At 43.0% G+C, this 18,918-nt stretch overlaps 1 protein-coding gene across 7 annotated transcripts in view; it reads right to left on the bottom strand.

The window, feature by feature from the left end:
• The window catches only part of LOC308291106 (IQ motif and SEC7 domain-containing protein 1-like), a 343,395-nt gene that overhangs the window by 10,386 nt on the left and 314,091 nt on the right, over positions 1-18,918 (bottom strand). For all 7 annotated transcript variants that reach the window (XM_080733034.1, XM_080733035.1, XM_080733039.1 and 4 more), the window contains 8 exons: positions 17,843-17,965; positions 11,044-11,210; positions 8,558-8,697; positions 7,031-7,060; positions 5,129-5,254; positions 3,236-3,335; positions 2,337-2,498; positions 300-476 (listed from right to left, as the gene is read on the bottom strand). In XM_080733034.1, the coding sequence (XP_080589160.1) occupies positions 300-476; positions 2,337-2,498; positions 3,236-3,335; positions 5,129-5,254; positions 7,031-7,060; positions 8,558-8,697; positions 11,044-11,210; positions 17,843-17,965 (1,025 nt within the window). The remainder of the gene's footprint in view (positions 1-299; positions 477-2,336; positions 2,499-3,235; positions 3,336-5,128; positions 5,255-7,030; positions 7,061-8,557; positions 8,698-11,043; positions 11,211-17,842; positions 17,966-18,918) is intronic.

Below are 18,918 nucleotides of genomic sequence, written 5' to 3'. Positions count from 1 at the left end.
ATATGGCATGTTCTAACTGTGTGCCAAATATCATGCTTTTATCGTAAAGTGCACGATTCCATCAACATACGGCCCGAAACGCCCGGACTACCCCAGAATACAGAGAAGAGCCCATTCCTAAACAATGCTCCCCTCATGGCACAAAGCAGACGCATCCTCAGTGTTGCTTTAACTCCAGTTTTACCCAAAACTAACTCAGAGAGGGTTTACGAATGGAGCCGTCTTTAAGTTTCGATGTTTAAATGAAACACTGCGTGGTTGGATGGCTGGCTGGTTGGTAAAAAGGCGAAGAGGGGTACCTGCGTCGGAGAGGTCCCGTAGGGAGCTGCTGAGGGCGCTCCTCTTGAGCCCCTCCCCCATGGTGTAGGTGTCGTCCAGGCTCTGGCGGTTCATGCCCCCGTTGCCCGCCTCCTTCTTCAGCCCAGAGCTCTGGGACATGCTGGGGCGCACCACGCCCTTCTGCTTCTCCAGCTCCGCTGTAAGGGACAAAAGAATCGCCATTTACCATATTATCGCGATGATCAAAATCCATTATCCTGGGGCGGAACATTTGCCAAAAAATAGTCGATCTACAAGCTCACGACGCGTTGTGAGCTTGCCTAGTTTTTTGGCAAATGTTAGAGAGTGAAAAAAATAATATCAAATATGTATATTATAAGTACCGTTTACCAATTATTGAGAGTTTAAGTGGTACCGGATATGCAGCTCGGCAAATAAAAGGTGAATTGATATCAGTGCATGATGGAGGACGATATCACGGTAAATTAAATCTCCACGATACGATTATCATGAGTGTTTTCTTTCTTTTTTTTAGAATAAACGATAATATCGCTTATTGTCCCATCCCTTGTCAGTACTCTGTACTCCTTTGCGCAACGATGACTCAACAAAAGCCTAGTTTTAGCTGCACTACACTTTTTCTTTTTCAAACCCAGGACATGATGTCAGGCATCAAATGTGGTATATGGTTTAAATGTGTATTTCACCTCCCAAAAATAGCTTCTTTTCTATCAATTACACAGCCAATATTTTCATGACCGGCAGAGACCTAATAGAGAAGTGTCTGCCCATAATCAAATTATTGGCTTAAGTGCGACAAAAAACAAAAAATCTCCACGAATTCAAGGCTTCATGGTGTGTGTAATTGATAGAAAATATATATATTTTTTGGGTGAACTACTCCTTTAACCGCTTGGCCCATTGGCGCCCCCTACCAGTCACTTTTAGAATAGATTTTAAGCTTTTTAAAACACACACCACCCAAGACGCCCCTCTAGGTGACACGCGCACGCACGCGCGCGCGCGCGCACGCGCGCGCGCACGCACGCACGCACGCACGCACGCACGCACGCACGCACGCACGCACGCACGCACGCACGCACGCACGCACGCACGCACGCACGCACGCACGCACGCACGCACGCACACACACACACACACACACACACCATTCAAGATGGCTCGCCCACCATTTGCCACACCGTAAAAGAAAAATAGAACTTTCTAACATGCTCTGTTCAGTTTTTACATGACTGAAGAGCCTGTCCACGATAAAACCTGCACCCATAAAAGGGGATCCACCATGATGTGTGCCGTTCGAACAGCCAAGGATTTTACAGTGTGCCCGTTGCTCACTATAACTGCCGTCCCTCTGGGAGGCGTCCTGTGGACTGTGTAAACACTCTCCCACATAAACAACAGCCATGGCCTGGTTCTACTTTACTCTGCTTCAACACTGACTGCTCTAGGCAGACAGGAGGCGAGACAGGAGGGGAGACAGGGGGGGGGTCTGCTCACACTCTACTAACTCTTTAAGAGTCTGTAACTCCAAGAAAAGAAAGACAGTTCTACGTGTCATTATTTCGACTAAGGGTTAGGGTTAGGTTTAGGCATAGTTTTACCGAGGTTAGGAGTTTGGGTTAGGTGTAGGCATAGTCGTTAACATTCACCCGGGTCGAACAAATGGAACGGCGAACAAATGTTACGTTGCAAACATCGACACGCTCCCCTGTGACTCAGAGAGGGTTACAAATGTATCCCTCTTTAACCCCTCTACAAAATGTCTACTACTAAATCCTAACAGAATTATATGTATTTGACCGCGGACCCCACATCTCAAAACATTTTGTTCCAGGGACCCCAAGAAAGATATACTTGAGTTACAAATGTTCGCCTGTAGAAATACATATATTCAAAGACCCGCACAAATTTTAACAACCTTTCAAAAATAGCAGATCTACAAGCTCATAGCGCGGCACTCGGTGCCGCGCTATGAGCTTGTAGATCTGCTATTTTTGACTAGCTCCAGGCAGACAGGAGGGGGGGGGTCCGCTCACACTCTATCCTGTATTTCTCCATTTCCTGGACCTCGGCGATGGACTCCCGCAGGTCGTCGGTGAACTTCTTGCGGTCCTGGGGGTTGGGCGCGTTAAAGTTGATGAGCACTTTGATGTCTGCACCTGGTATGGCTGACGTGAGCCTGATTCCATTTGGGTAATCTGCGCCGACGGGGAAACAGAGAGAGAGAGAGAGAGAGAGAGAGAGAGAGAGAGAGAGAGAGAGAGAGAGAGAGAGAGAGACATCAGGCACGTGCACACATAGCCCCTGCCCTTTTATCCGTCTGTAAAAGTGCCCTCTCCAGACCATGAATGCAGTTTTTACTGTGGTGAAAGAAATGCAAATGCTCTCCATGCCATACCTGAAGGCATTTAAGAGAATTACCTTGTCCAAACTGTCATAAACTTGAATGCAGCATCTCATGTTGAAAGAATTGCCTTCTCTGTGTAGAAATCCATGGCGTTACGCCACATCTCCAGTATTGACTTGATTATACTTAGTTTAATGTGGTTTCAAGTGCCGAAAATAGCCGACCTCCAAGCTCACAACGTGTCGCAGTGCGGCACGATGTGAGCTTGGAGGTCGGCTATTTTCGATATTTCCACCAAAAGGCCATTTTAGAAAGTTCAGCCCCTGCCTCTCTAACATTCTCTGCACGTCCCTGAGAGAGATTAACACATGGCACATTGATCGCCACAACAAACGTTCAGACACGTTGCGTGGAGTCTGTCTGCAGTCTGCAGAGCGTAAACAAACAGTCACGGTCCATCGGCTCGACTTTCCCATGGCTGTTAAGATGTGTGACGGCCTGACGGGGTTTAAATGCAAAGCGCCGCGCGGGTTGGGTGTAAACACATGGACGTGAGTGAGTGTGAGGAGATAGAAGAGACTGTCTTACACTGGTTATCAAACAGGATGACCTGCATGCCATACAGGGAGAAGCTCTGTCTGAAGCTGTAGGTCACCGAGTTCTTCTTTTTCTGGAAGATCTTGGTTACCTAAGGTTTTTCAAGAGTGGGTAGAGAAAGAAAGCAGGGGTGAGAAACAGTGTGATGTGATGACACATGAACACAACCATTTGATAACGATTTGATAATACAAACCCATAGTACAAATATGGGAGAATTCTCCTTTTACAACACTGCCACTCAAGTGTGGAATTCCTTGACGATTTCCCTTAAAACATGTAAATCGCTGGCCTCCTTCAAAAACGGCCCTGAAGATTCACCTTTCAGGTGACCAGAGGTGTAGTCATCACTTCTCCAATAAGACAGGCGAGAAGTGAGACCACCTCCCCCCTTTTCTTACCACCCACTAGGGCATTCACGAATAGTGATTTTTAGTATTCGAATTATTCGACCTCAAAGTATTCGAATAGTCGAATATTCGACAGAACTGTCCAAACTGTCAAATATTAAGTAAGCAAGAGGCAAACATTGTGAAAATAGCCGATCTACATGCTCACAACGCCTCGCGTTGCGAGGCGTTGTGAGCATGTAGATCTGCTATTTTCACAATATTTATCTGTGGAACCGAGTCACATTAAATGTAATACCTACAATTCCAAGTGCTTGTCAAGGTGGGGGACCCCTGTTCAAATATGCTTATTTTTGGGTGTCACAGCCTAAAAAGGTTTGAGAAACCCTGGTATAGAGCATTAACAAATTCATCCAAAAGGGCATTGACAAAAAAAAGCAGAAAAAAAAGCAAATATTCGACTTCGGTGAACAACGTCGATTAGTGACTTTGATATTCGAATATTCGGTGAATGCCCTACCACCTACCCCCACTTTATATAATGTATTTTTATTTTGTAAATGCAACGAATGTTAATATGTTATTGTTTCTATGTTTGACATTTGAGTGCCAAGGACTTCTGACATAAACAAAACTGTAAAAGGCCTTATTCGGGATGTTGCTGTTGGGCAGGATGTTCAAACTGTACCTGTGCCGTGCTGCATCTTAAATGTGACTACTGTACATGTGTTGTTTGTTCATTGTGAATAATAAAATATTCAATCAATCAAAATGTCATCAATATGGGTATACAGGACAGTAGGAAATGACAACATAGCACAGAGTGGTGGTTCTAAACCTTCTCTGGATCAGGGCCTCGCTCGATTCAGTGGTTAGATATTTTGATATTCATTTTATCAGACATGACCCCTTCCTATACAAAGCCATTGTAACTTCAAACTCCATTTTAACCATGATAGATTCATCTAAAACAACCTGTGGTTCTCAACCTGTGGGTCGGGAGCACCAGGGGGCCCCCAAATTATTTGGGGGGGTCCCCAGATGATAAACTTAATGTGCAACATTGTTTTCTCACTCAGTAAACAAACTAACATAAAGTTTAAGTGCATAAAGGGTGTCTGCACATTTCTAAAGTGTCAATGTAAGGACTTTTTAATACCTCTAAAATGACAAATTAAACATTGGCCAAATTCTCAAATATTAGAGGCAGAAATTGTGAAAAGATCTACATGCTCACAACACCTCGTGTTGCGAGGCGTTGTGAGCATGTAGATCTGCTATTTTCACAATAGAACCATATTATACAAAATGTAATGCCTCAACTCTTAGTGCTCGTCAGGGTGGGGGGGTCCCAGTTAAAATATGATCATTTTGGGGGTCACGGCCTGAAGTGGTTGAGAACCACTGATCTAAAACAACCAAACGTGGTTCTGGTGACTCATACTGCCCTCCTAATCCTAAAAGGAAAGGAAAGGAGAGGAGAGGAGAGGAGAGGAGAGGAGAGGAGAGGAGAGGAGAGGAGAGGAGAACTCACCACTAGGAGGTCGTTGAACAGGAAGATCTCCCGCTGATGCAGCCCCAGTTTCTGCAGCTTGTTGGGGTCTGGTACTTCAAACAGCCTGCAGTAACACACCAGCCTGCGATGGGGCAGCGACAACACCTGGAGGCACGCGCACACGCACACACACACACACACACACACACACACACACGCGCGCACGCACGCACGCACACGCACACACACACACACACACACACACACACACACACACAGACACACACACAGACACCTCAGTCGCCGAGTAATAATAAGAAACACACGTCGTCAGCCTTCCTGTTTCTAGTAGGGGTGTAATGATAAAATTTGAACGATACGATACGTATCACGATACATGATTGATGATACGATACATGGACGATATTGGTTCATTCATGGTGATATGATACAATTCGATTCAATGATTTAAAATCAATATAGTAACTAATTAGCAAAGACATAAAATCTGTGTGAAACGTGTCAATAGAGCAGGTTTTTTAAGGTAAAAATCTATTATTAAGGAAATAAATAAGTAAACACTGTGATTCTCTAGCAAATACATGGACATTATATTACAACACATATGGACAAACCCGCACCTTGACATGAACACAGAGATTACACACATTTATCAATAGACCAAGAGTAGCTATATGGAAAGTAATTAGACCCCTCTTTTTAATTTTCCCTTTTAAAATTGCTAAATACAAGGTAAAAATACTTAGTTTCTGTATGTGTTATATGTTTTTTTAAGTGGTTAAGAAAATTTCTTGCATTCTCCACAATGTCCACAGTGGGGAGATCACGTTCCAATCTACAACACTAATTCATCCTGTCACATTAAAACAGATTTCATTCATTTTCTCTCCCGTAACTATAAAAGTCAGATTGTCAATGATGAAACAGAGCGCATAATTCATTCCTACGTACGGTGCTTGAACTGTGTTCACATGTTGTCATTGTTCGCATAATGGACGTGTTACCAGCTATAAAATGGACGTTTTATTCACGTGGAGACTGTTTCCGCGTGTACAAGCTCTTCATGACTAACAGCCTGTGTTCTGATCTGTTCTAACGTTGTGCATGTGACAGACGGCCATCTGCACTGCAGCCTGGCGCTGGTTGCAGCAGCACGCCCCAGTGCAGCTCAGTGCCACTCAGGAATTTATACGCGTCGACTCTCTCTGTCTGCACGTCCAAGTAAAAAAAGCTTTGTTACTTTATACCCACAAGAGCACATCTACTGTACAAGCTCACAAGCCTGTAGATGTGTCCTTGCAGTCCTTGCTTGCTTAGGCAATCCACCACTACGAGAATGTACGGTACCTAATACATACAAACAGTACCTATGTGTTTTGCATTCTTTTTATTTGTTGTTATCCTCCAGGTTTTTTCATCTTTATTTTTAAACCGATTATGTGAAGCACATTGATTGATTGATTGATTGATTGATTGATTGATTGATTGATTGATTGATTGATTGATTGATTGATGGATTGATTGATTGATGGATGTGTACAAATAAACGTGGGGAAGCAGCGTTTTGTTTCTATGCACCACATGTCTGGAACTAACTCCCAGAAAACTGCAGGTATGCTGCCACTCTTATTTATTTTAAAACACAACTTTCTGTTTTCAGCTGCCTTTGACTGGGTTTTTCTTTTCTTTTTTCACTATAACTATCTGTTATTTTGTGTTTTTACTAATGTAGTTTTATGCATCCTAATCCATTGTTGTTGAAATGTTCTACGCAAATAAAACTGTCTTCCCTTGCCTTACATACCATATACGTGCATATACTGTATATACAGTACCCATATTATGTGGATAAAGTGGAGGTGAACCATGCCTCCAGTGTGTAAATCAAGTGATAGCTGTAATTTAGGTTAGTCTACTTACGCATCCTAGTCCATGATGTAGTGATCCAATCTGAAAGAAAGAAGAAGGAAAAAAAAGAGTGAGTGGGTTATGTATTTATATACGGCTGCACACTCACAACGTCCTCTGTAAGAGTTATGTTATCCCCCTGAATCTAGAATAGTATTTCTGAAACATTTTCTCAAACTATTTGTCCACAGACTCCTCAGACTTTTTTCTTTTTTTCAAAAATAGTAAAAATATAAAATCTGTCAGCAAGACACCACAGCATGTTGTTATGAGATATATATATATATAGAATATAAATAATACTGGAACAGTGCAGGACAGACAGTCCAGATTAGCCTTCAGATATGGGACTCCAAACAGCAATAACACCACCACCAACAACAACGACAACAACTCAACTATTATAGAAGTCCTAAATCAACTTTTTTTTGTCCAACCAAATTTGTCTGTGTCTCAATAACTACCCTTACAGCCTGCAGTGTGAGATATTTTCCATCTTTTGAAATATATATTTAATTTTTCGTAGGAAAATAAATTTGGATTTTTATAGGGGTTGTGACCCACAAATGGATCCACTTTATCTATGGGGCTGTTAAGTCTGACATCATTTTGTAGGCAGAGGAGAACTTTTGGGGCCAAAAGGCCCCAGCGCCCATGAATCTTTTTACAATTTTTACTATTTACTAATTTTTCTTCTCTTTGTTGTTGAAAGGAAAGTGGTAGAATTATACTTTAGTCGTTATTTTTGTCTCGGATCTGTTGAAATAGCGAGGGACAGATATTGATAATAAATCTGCTTGGAGGTCTGACTACAAAATGATGTCACGGCTTAAAAGCCCCATACATACTATCTATATAAATAACATTCATAATCTAAATAACAGAAATGCTGACAAGTAACCAACTAGAGTCCCACTTCCCCCCCCCCCTGTAACGCTAGCCTGATTTCAGACTCAGCTCACGCTTTAGTCTGAAACTGCTCCATTCTGAGCGATTTACGGGGGACTTTTTTGCGAGCGTGCACGTGCGTGTCCGCGCGCGAGTGATCGCGACGCACGGTGATCGAGACGCACGGTGGACGCGACGCACCGTCGGGGAGTGTGTGTGTGATTGTGTGTGTGTCTCTGTCTGTGCCAGTGACTGCTTCCACACAGAACTGCGACCAGAAACTTGTAATCAACATTAAACAGCTTGGTGAAATCAGTGCGCTCGTGCGTGTGTATGTGTGTGCCTTCCTCTGTGTGTGTGAACTTCGTTTGAATCGTTTCAACTGCTGCGCGGATTGGATATTCGTTAGACCCACCCCACCCCCACCCCCACCCCGCGCGCTCATTGGACAGCCGAAAATAAAAACCGATTCATGTACTAAGCTCCAGACCAGAGAAAGAGTCCACTCTGAGAGTGGGCGGGGTCTCTGGTCTGGAAGCAGGCTACTGTAACGCCCCTGGTTACTATATCGTCACACACCTATAGCAACTATCCAGAGACAAAAATAAAAACACAGATCTACAAGTCACACCACTGAAAGAAAACACTCACAGGCTTCTTTCCGACGATGAGCTTCTCCACCTTCTGCACCTGGGAGACGTGGTCCTCGTTGGTCTTCAGCTCGCGCTTGCGGATCCTCTCGTAGATGCCGACCAGAGTCTCCCTGGGGATGTCCTCTCCGTCGTCCACACCTTGGATGAGGAGAGTGGGTTTACTAGGGCATTCACCAAATATTCGAATATTCGAATATCAAAGTCACTATTCGACGTTGTTCACCGAAGTCAAATATTCTCGTATTTTAATTTTTTTATTGTTTTCTCTATAAAAAATATATAGTTTATAAAGCTTGGCTAGATAGGAAGTCATAAGAATGAGTTGTCAATACCCCTGGTGGATGAATTCGTAAATGCTCAAACCTTTTTAGGCTGTGACCCCCAAAATAAACATATTTGAACTGGGGACCCCCACCCTGACAAGCACTTGGAATTGTAGGCATTACATTTAATGTGACTCGGTTCCGCAGATAAATATTGTGAAAATAGCAGATCTACATGCTCACAATGCCTCGCAACGCGAGGCGTTGTGAGCACGTAGATCGGCTATTTTCACAATGTTCGCCTCTTGCTCACTTAATATTTGACAGTTTGGCCAGTCCTGTAGAATATTCAACTATACGAATACTTTGAGGTCGAATAATTTGAATACTAAAATTCACTATTCGTGAATGCCCTAGTGTTTACGTGTAAAATAAATACCACGTGGACAGTCTGTGTAGTGCAGTAGTTCTCAAACGCTTTCGTGCCAAGGAACCCCAAAACAATATAGATATATTGGCCCGTGGACCCCCATCTAACAATGTTTAGTGCCAGGGACCCCCAAGAAACAAAAAGTAAAAGATGTTCGCTTTAGAAAATCTATATATTCAACAATCTTTCAAAAATAGCAGATCTATAACCGCATAGCGCGGAATGAAGTTGTAGATCTGCTATTCTGAGGTTGTAGATCTGCTATTCTGGCAAACAATAAGCAGAGCTCACAACGCATCGCAACGAGACAACCCCTTGCATGGGCGAAGTGTTGTTTTTGTTAGATAATTAAAATAAATACAGCAGCGAGAGCAATAGTTTATCGTGTGCGGACATTCTCTTTTATGTGTTTCCCATCTTAAATGTGCAATAGACGGGTTCCTTATTTCCCTGAAACTCGTGCAGTTTATCGTACTGGCTGCCTTCTAAGCATCTTGTAAAGAAAAAAAAATCCACAATGAACTGCTGTCACCTTACAGTGGTTAAGTAAAACAAGTATTTTAATTATTATTTCACAAACATAATAATTGTCTTTGGGAAAAAGCTTTCTGGATATATACATTTCTTTTTATATCATTTTTTATCAATCAATCAGCTTTAATAGATGGAGAGATAGTAAGAAAATCTAATTATATTATGCAACATAGTTGAACCGTGATGAGTCTCGGCCAGTAATGGAACAGAACCATCTGCTAAGACTAAGTCATGCTCTAAAAACAAGAATGACAAGTACATGAGTTGAGTTCTGACACACAACCAAGAAGACCTGTCACCGCCACAGACAACAAAGGGTTAATTCTTGAAACATTAATGTCTTCATGAGCTCCTGAACTCTACACCACCCCCAGTTGAGGTCATAAATAGACCAGCCTTTCTTGGGTAGCCAGACAACTATTCCACAATCTCCGAATGCTATAGTAGTCTGGAACAGAACAACACCTCCCGAATTCCGAGGCAGAAGCTGTCATCTGTTAATCATTTCTAAGCAGCAAGCTATACTGTATATACTTCATTGATTTGTATTTATATTAGGATACATTTGCACAACTGTAAAGATGAAACTGAAGTGGGGAGGAGGAGGCTGACAAAAAGACTTTAAAGGGATATTTCACGGGGTGCCCGCTGGACTACTCGTATAGGCACATACCACATAGGCATTGCCGGCGATGATGCCTGCCGCCGTCACCGGTTCGATTCCCGATCCGGATGACCTTTGCTGCATGTCACTCCCCGTCTCTCCCCCCATTTCCTGTCAGTCTACTGTCCTCTCAATAAAGGCATAAAAGCCCAAAAATCTAATCTTTAAAGGGATATTTCACTTATATTTCACTTTCCCCATTTAGACCTGAACGCAATTCTGCGTCACTTTAGATTTGAACCACTTTAACCATTATTTTATGCTTTAACTATTAAAAAATAGCAGATATACAAGCTCACAGCGCGGTGCCGTGCTATTTTTGGACCCCTTTCCAAACATGTCTTCTAAATACTTGTTCTAAATGAGTGGTTCTCAAACCTTTTCATGTCAAGGACCCCCAAAATTATATTCAAAATCCCCATCTCAAAATATGTTGTTCCCAGCACCACCCAGAAGCAAATATTTGAGTTACAAATGTTCGCTTTTAAAAAGATAGATTCAAAGACTTGCGCTGTGAGCTTGTATATCTGCTATTTTTCAAGAGTTAAAGCATTAAATAATTCTAGTCCTAAATGGCTTAACTCTGGTTTTACCTCGCAGGTTCTTCACAAAGTCCTCCAGCTTCATCTTCCTCTCGGGCTTGACGTTGGGGCTGTACATGTCCGTGTTGAGGAGGATGATGGCGAAGGCCAGGATGAAGATGGTGTCGGGGTTCCTGAACTGCCGTACCACCGTGGGATTACAGATGCAGTAGCGCTGACTGAAGGATAGGACACAGAACACGGAACAATGTTGGTATGTAGGGGTGTAACGATACATTTAATAGCGATACGATACGCATCATGATACGTGGTTGACGATACGATACATGATGATATTGGTTCATTCATGGCGATACGATACGATTCGATTCAATGATTTAAAATCGATATAGTAACTATTTAGCAGAGAAATGAATCTGGGTGAAACGTGTCAATAGTGCAGGTTTTTTTTAGGGAAAAATCTATTATTATGGATATAAATAAGTAAACACTGTGATTCTCTAGCAAATACATGGACATTATATTTCAACACATATGGACAAACCCGCACCTTGACATGAACCCAGAGATTACACGCATTTATCAATAGACCAAGAGTAGCTATATGGAATGGAAAAGTAATTAGACCCCTCTTTTTCATTTTCCCTCTTAAAATGGCTAAATACAAGGTTTTCATACAATCGATCATTTGCATTGCAAAACGATTCGATACTGATTATCTGCATTGTAAAACGATACAAGCCAAACGGTATGTTATTTTGCTTTTACATAACGATGAGTCATTGTTTGGTGTCCACTGTCTGCTGTTAGTTTGAGTTTGTGTTCTGTGTTAGCCTATATTAAAACACAATGGGTTTTGATTGCTATATCTTCCTGGCTGTCCTGCTTTTGGGTCCGCAATAATAAGCTGTCATTATGAGTCATGTTCATATACCGGTAAGAAATTAGACACATTAAGGGAGGAGTAGTTCAGCCAGAAAATAACGTATTTTCAATCAATTACACATCCCACAAAGTCTTGAATTCTGCTAAAAGCCGAATCTGCAGCACCACTGCCCTAAACATGTTATGTAGTATTGTTCTTAGTAGGAATAAAAACACAGAAGCAACCGGGAGGAAGTGGACTAAGAAAGGAGACAAACAGAGTTCCTGTTTCTACATAAAAAGGAGGTTGTGACCCTTGAGGGGAAAAAAAAAGGGATTTCTTTCAATTATTTTCCATTTTTTTTAAACTGAATGGGTTCCCAGATTGTCTGCGAGTGATGATGCATTTAGTTGTTGTTTTTTTATTTCGACAATCTTCTCCTCTAAACTAGCTCACATCACGTCTGCAATGCGTTGTGAGCTTACAGATCCACTATTTATTGTGTGAATGGGTCTCAAGTGGTTAAGATCATAAAAAATGCAGTCAGAGGATATTTCTGCTCCGTCATGGTTTTCATCATAGCGTGAGAACCTGCTACATTTACTCAAGCTACAGTAATGTATGCACCCACTGCATCAATAAATCATTAGGAGGCTCCAGTAGTAAACACAGCCACAGGCACTTGCTACCAAGGTTATTAGATTTAACTCAAACTAAACTAAATACTAAGTTTGGAGGGGAAAAAATAATAGCTATTCTCTATTGATCAAATCTGTCGACACAGCAGCATGAGGAAGCATTGGTTCATACAGTATGTTCATTGAGACATGACTGTGAGTCACACGTTTGTATTGTAATACCTATGAACTTCCTTTTTTTAAAACCCCTAATATTAAGACTGAAACTAAAATAAACTAAAAACTAAACTTGAAACTAACAAACCAGCTGGAGAATCAAACTGAAACTGAACTGAATTGAAAACAAAAAAACAATACACATTAATAGAGAGGCATACACATTTGAATATCAAAACAGATGCACAACGGCCATTCATGTGTACACAGTCACGGGAGAGTGTTTTTTGCAGGTTGTTCAGTCCGAGTGTATCAAAAAAGCAACTGTGTTAAGGCAGCAGAAGTTTGCTGCGCAGAGGTGATGAAAGTCTGGGGGACAGAGATACACCTAAACTTAACCTTAACCCTAACCTCAGTAAAACTAACGCTGGTGAATGCTAACCTGGTGAATGTTAAACTGGTTCGGAGCAACAGTGCTTAACCCAGTTGCTTTTTTGATACACTCGGAGTTAAAGACCTGCAAAAAATACTCTCCCCTCTTGTCACATCCCACTCGCAGAAAGGGGGTGAAAGTGCATTTGGCTCCCGCAACAGTAGCCTCATTTTAAGGTCAAGGAGACCCATTGTTTACACACAGATGTTATATGGATCTGGGATGCTTACCTACTTCCCTTCATAAACAATGCACACATCACATTCAGGTAGCGTGCGTGTGCGTGCGTGTGTGCGTGTGTGTGTGAGAAGGTATACTGTATGTAATAGTGTATGTATGCATGTTAGTATGTATGAACAGTCAGTATGTATGTAAAATATGCATGTATGTATGTTTTGCACACACACTCCTTGGCTGCCAAACCACAACCTCCACCCCCCATTTCTCACATGGCCCTCTTCTAGCGCCACTATTAGGCCGATTTTTGCAAAACACATTTCTTGACACTGCTCCTGTCAAGATTTTGGCCTAAAATCACGCAAAGTGGTACACAGTATCTCTAAAGTCATGTCATCAACATGGATCTGTCCCATTTCCCATATTCCCTCCTGATTGGCTACCATTGCCTTCTAAAGTTTGTGTATGCGACCTGACGGTGGATTATCTCCCGATTTAGGGAGTCTTTAAAGGTCCGTACACACTGAGGGCGAATTGGCGAATAGCGAATTAGCGTATAATTCGCCTTTTTTTAAAAACCTTATAAAGTCAATGGAAGCATCCACACCAAACGCGAATTTCGAAAAAGCGAAAAGGCGTCTGTTTTTTATTCGCCCCTTGTGTCGAATTTAGCGAACGTTCAAAGGCGAATTCCTCTCTCTCTCTCTGTATCAAAGTAAGCCCACTCTACTCTACCCTATGAGAATGGTGGAGGGACCTTCACGTTACATTGAGGCCGAGGGGAACAGTGTCTTTCTCCTTTTCCGTGTCTCGTCTGCGTGGCTGCTTGGAAAAAGTAGCCTACTCGAATGTCTTACTGGTAAAAGCATGGTTTATGTGTTTGTTATTGTAGGCTACTTTATATCTGCAAAAAGACTAATGTTTTAAAATAAATCGCTGGGTATTAAATAGCCTACAATAGGATCCGAAATGAGTGGATTAGAAGGAAAGTACTGGAAATTCGACTCAAGTACAAATACCTACAAGTACAGGCTACTCAAGCAAATGTAGGCTACTTTTAGTTACTTTACACTGACTTTCTTTTTTTACAGACCGAAACCTGTGACATGTTGTCCCGAAATCCTTTTATTTCCGAGAGACACGACCATTTAATCATTATTAAAACCCTCTTTCATGTAACTCACTGCCGCCGTGCAGCGTGCGCTGTTAACTGATTGACAGGCAGAAGAAGGCTACCAAGGAATCTATAATATTAAGATCGAAACAAAAGCCAGAGATTAAAAGGAATACTTTTAGGCTATTTTCTAACTACAGAGAGGTAAGTCATGGTTTAACTTGTACGCGGTCGCGGCTGCTTTCTCATCATCCTGGCAGCAGGCTACGCATCACGCATACATTACGCACGCACCAAGATCTTTCCCCCCTGCTGTTAAACTGATCCTAGACCAGCATTATCATCTCACTGTTACACAGCCATTCATCTCGCTGCCTCACGGCTAACAGACCATGATCCTAGGTCAGGCCAGCCTAAACAGAGCACACACGTTAAACAGAACTCCAGTAGTTCGTTCCTTATAGCGCACGCCAGCGCGCACACACACATTGATTGATTGCTTTACAGTTTGCATAAAAATGCAGAAAGTACACACACAGTACGGGTCCTCTTGGGTCCTCTCGGGTAATACACATAATGATTGACAGCCCCGTATTCCGAGGGTGATGCGGCCATTCCGACCCGGCTATGATAAAACACTGACCGACCCTGTCTACTCTGCCCCCGGCCGGAGCTGAGGGGAGGGGGAACGGAGAACGCGTGTTGTCACTTGTCTCTTCTGTTCTTTTTCTTATTTAATAGGCTAACAACCACGGCCAGGTCTCATCATCACTTGAGGATGTAGTTTCCATTGTTTTATTTGTTTCCCTGTCTCCGTTCTCCTCTCTCCTCTCTCTCCTTTCTTCTCCTTTCTCCTGTGGCTATGCAGGCAGATATCGCCCCCCTCGTTTTTAGGCGAATTAAGCGAATATTATACGCATATTCGCGTCGCTTTTTGGTGTGTATGGAAAAGGGCGAATGGCGAATTCTTCGCCTTTTTGGTTCGCTTATTCACGTCGCTTTCGCTAATTCGCCGGTCTGGACAGAGCATTACTGGTATATACTGTATATGTTTCTGCAAGTAATATTACATCGTTTCATGTTTGTTTCTAGAACTCAGCAACCAGTAATGAAGGCCATAGGGTAGGGTATTGATCCAACAGGGAAAGTGGAGCCTCGTTATCATACTAATTAGTACATCTGAAATGTTGCAGTCTAGTTACCACCTATAATCAATGTGAGCTCTGACCCAGTGATTCTCACACCTTTTCATTTCAAGGAGTTTACTAACTTGTGCATTAGTGGGCAGCACTGCTCAAACTTTTCAACCCTATGATGGAACCCATGAGTTACCATGAGTTACCTAATGGACATTGGAGCGGCAGTGGAGTGGAGTGGAGTGGAGTGGCTGCTTGGCAACCGGAAGGTTCCCATTTCGATCCTAGGCTCCCCAGGATCGAAAAAGGAACCGAAATCGGTAAAAAAATTAAACGAAATCGAAATGGACCGTACATTTTGTCCGATTCCGACCTGTCCCGAAATAATAATGAAATTACAAAACCAAACCCGAGTGGCCCCGTAACGGTCTCGTCCGATTCCGTCCCGTTCCGACTTTCTTTCTTTTCTTACAGACCGTAAACCTGTGACATGTTGTCCCGAAATCCATTTATTTCCGAGGTTCCGAGAGAGCCGACCATTAAATCATTATTAAAATCCCCTTTCATGTATCGAGATCCCTCACTCACTACAGCCGTGCGCTGTTAACTCTTTGAGTGCCAGCGCCCTCTAGGGGCCAAAGAATGCCAGCGCATCTCTCATAGGCGAGCACTTTAGCTTCCAGGACTTCAGCTTCCAGGACCTGACGTGCTCACGTTCATGCACGGCATGGAAATGTCCCGGATGAAGATGCTAACAGAATGGCTATTCCCATTTTGTCATCTAAAAGATCATTTTTGGGCGATTTCGCCGTAAATAAACCTCGCGCCGCTTCCCTAAAACACAAAAAAGAGATATAAACCTTTAAAGATGCGGTCTTTCATTGGATTAGGCGGAGATTGGCGATTGCGTTCGCAAATTACGGACGGCCGGGACGTTGTTAGCTTTCGGCTAGTAGCTACAAAAATCAAGCCAGGCTTCAGAAGGCCTCTTATCATTTTATTCATTTAATTAAATAAAGCCGAACTACTTCGGGATCGGCACACTGGGGAGCTCAAAAATGTATTTTAAACCATTTTTAATGGAATATATCGTCGGACAGAGTAGAACGGCTAGCTGGCTAGCGGCTAGCGAGCCAGGACCACCCACGACTCTACAAGCAGCTCGGGGTAAGTGAATTAATAAAAAAAAGATTGTATTGGATTGAAATAAAGCCGAACTAGTTCGGGATCGGCACCAGATGAGTTAACTGATTGACAGGCAGAAGAAGGCTGCCAAGGAATCTATAATATTAAGATCGAAACAAAAGCCAGGGATAAAGCAATACTTTTAGGCTCTTTTCTAACTACAGAGGTAAGTCAGTTTCGGTTTGTTTGTCATGTTGTACGCGGGTGCTTTCTCATCATCCTGGCAGCAGGAGTAGCTACGCATCACGCATGCATTACGCACGCACCAAGCTCTTTTCCCCCTGCTGTTAAACTGATCCTAGACCAGCATTGTCATCTCACAGTTACACAGCCATTCATCTCGCTGCCTCGCGGCTAACGGATCTGATCCTAGGTCAGCCTAAACACAGCACACACGTTAAACAGAAGTCCAGTAGTTCGTTCCTTATAGCGCACGCCAGCGCACACACACACATTGATTGATTGCTTTACAGTTTGCATAAAAAAGCAGAAAGTACACACACAGTACGGGTCCTCTCAGGTAATACACATAATGATTGACAGCCCCGTGTTCCGAGGGAGATGCGGCCATTCCGACCCGGCTCCGAGTGACTATGATAAAACACTGACCGAACCCGGTACGGGTCTCTCGGGTCCTCGGGTAATTTCGGGGTCGGGGCCCCCGTGAAGAGCTCTACTCTGAACCCCTAACTGCTGAGCGGGTTGGTGCCTTGCATGGCTTCCTCCGCCATCTGTGCATGAATGCCTTGGATAAAGGCGCTATATATATCGTCGTTGTCGGGTGAAAACCTTGTATGTCCAAAACCGTTCGTTTTGCATTTTTTAATTTTGAAAATGATTTAAACTAGTGAAAACAGCCAATCTACAAGCACACAACGCCGCACACCGCGAGGCGTTGTGTGCTTGTAGATTAGCTGTTTTCTCTACCTTTGTGCGACGGCCTTGTACGATGAAGCAGGGCTTTACTTTGCAAAAGGACGTACACATTTGAAACTTGGAGATACAAGGTTTCCATCCGACAACAAAGATATGCACCATTCACCATTTATTTACCATTTACCATGGACCCTATGAGTTACCAGTGGACCCCATAATGGACCCCATTTAGTCACCCCATTTAGTCACCCATTTAAGCACTGCACTGACCTGTAGGCTTCGATGAGCCGCTCCACCTTCTGGGCCTCCCCCTGGACACGGATGTGGTTCTGGAACTTTCTGAGAGCCTCGTCCAACTCCATCCCCTGGAAGTCCATCTCATCCACCACACAGCTGCAGTGCACACACACACACACAAACGCGCGCGCACACACACACACACACACACACACACACACACACACACACACACACACACACACACACACACACACACACACACACACACACACACACACACACACACACACACACACACACACACACAGAGGAGAGATCAAGAGATTAGATAGGAATAAGTACACAAACACTGAGACCAGACAAACAACGCACATAGCTTGATCTCCCTGAGCTTCCTCCTCTGAGCCAATTATTTGATCTTGTACAAAAAAGGACGAACCACTTTGAAAAGACGAATCCTAGCTGTATATAGCAGATCGCATTTGAGATTAGATTTGTGTGTGTAATGTGTATGCGAGGTTAACTAGGGACTTCCCGCCATCTTGAAACATCCAGTTACAATTGCCAACTGAGGCGTTTCAGCAAGGAGGTTTATTTTTCATTATCGTTCGCCCTCATCACCCGCGGCATCTCCGTATGAGTTAAGTTTGAGAGAGATTCCGCCCCGACTTTGACTCGCTCTGCATCTCTAGTTCTATTATTAAAACTCATTCAGAACGGGTACACATTATTGTGTATCATTATTTTATGCTTTAACTATTGAAAAATAGCAGATATACAAGCTCACAGCGTGGCACCGAGTGCCGCGCTGCGAGCTTGTAGATCTGCTATTTTTTGAAAAGTCGTGAAAATTAGAATTTTGACCCGATTCTATAAGTGTCTTTTGAATCCTTCTAAGGTTTTGTGAAAAACCTATGTTTCTTTGTCAGCAATCTGGCCAGCCATCGTCAAAGAAAAGGTCCTTTTCACTTCAACTGGAGCTCAGTTAGTCTTTTTCTTGAGAGACTACTGTGTCAGTGGTTCTCAGACCTTTTCATGTGAAGGACCCCCAAAATGACATGTATTTGGCCACGGACCCGCATCTCAAAATATCTAGTTCCAGGGAC

This window comes from Nannobrachium achirus (genome assembly GCF_963921795.1).
Source record: "Nannobrachium achirus genome assembly, chromosome: 9".
In the NCBI taxonomy this organism is placed as follows: Eukaryota; Metazoa; Chordata; class Actinopteri; order Myctophiformes; family Myctophidae; genus Nannobrachium; species Nannobrachium achirus.
The sequence above is the reverse complement of the archived record's forward strand: the minus strand, read 5'-3'. Positions and strand labels throughout refer to the sequence as shown.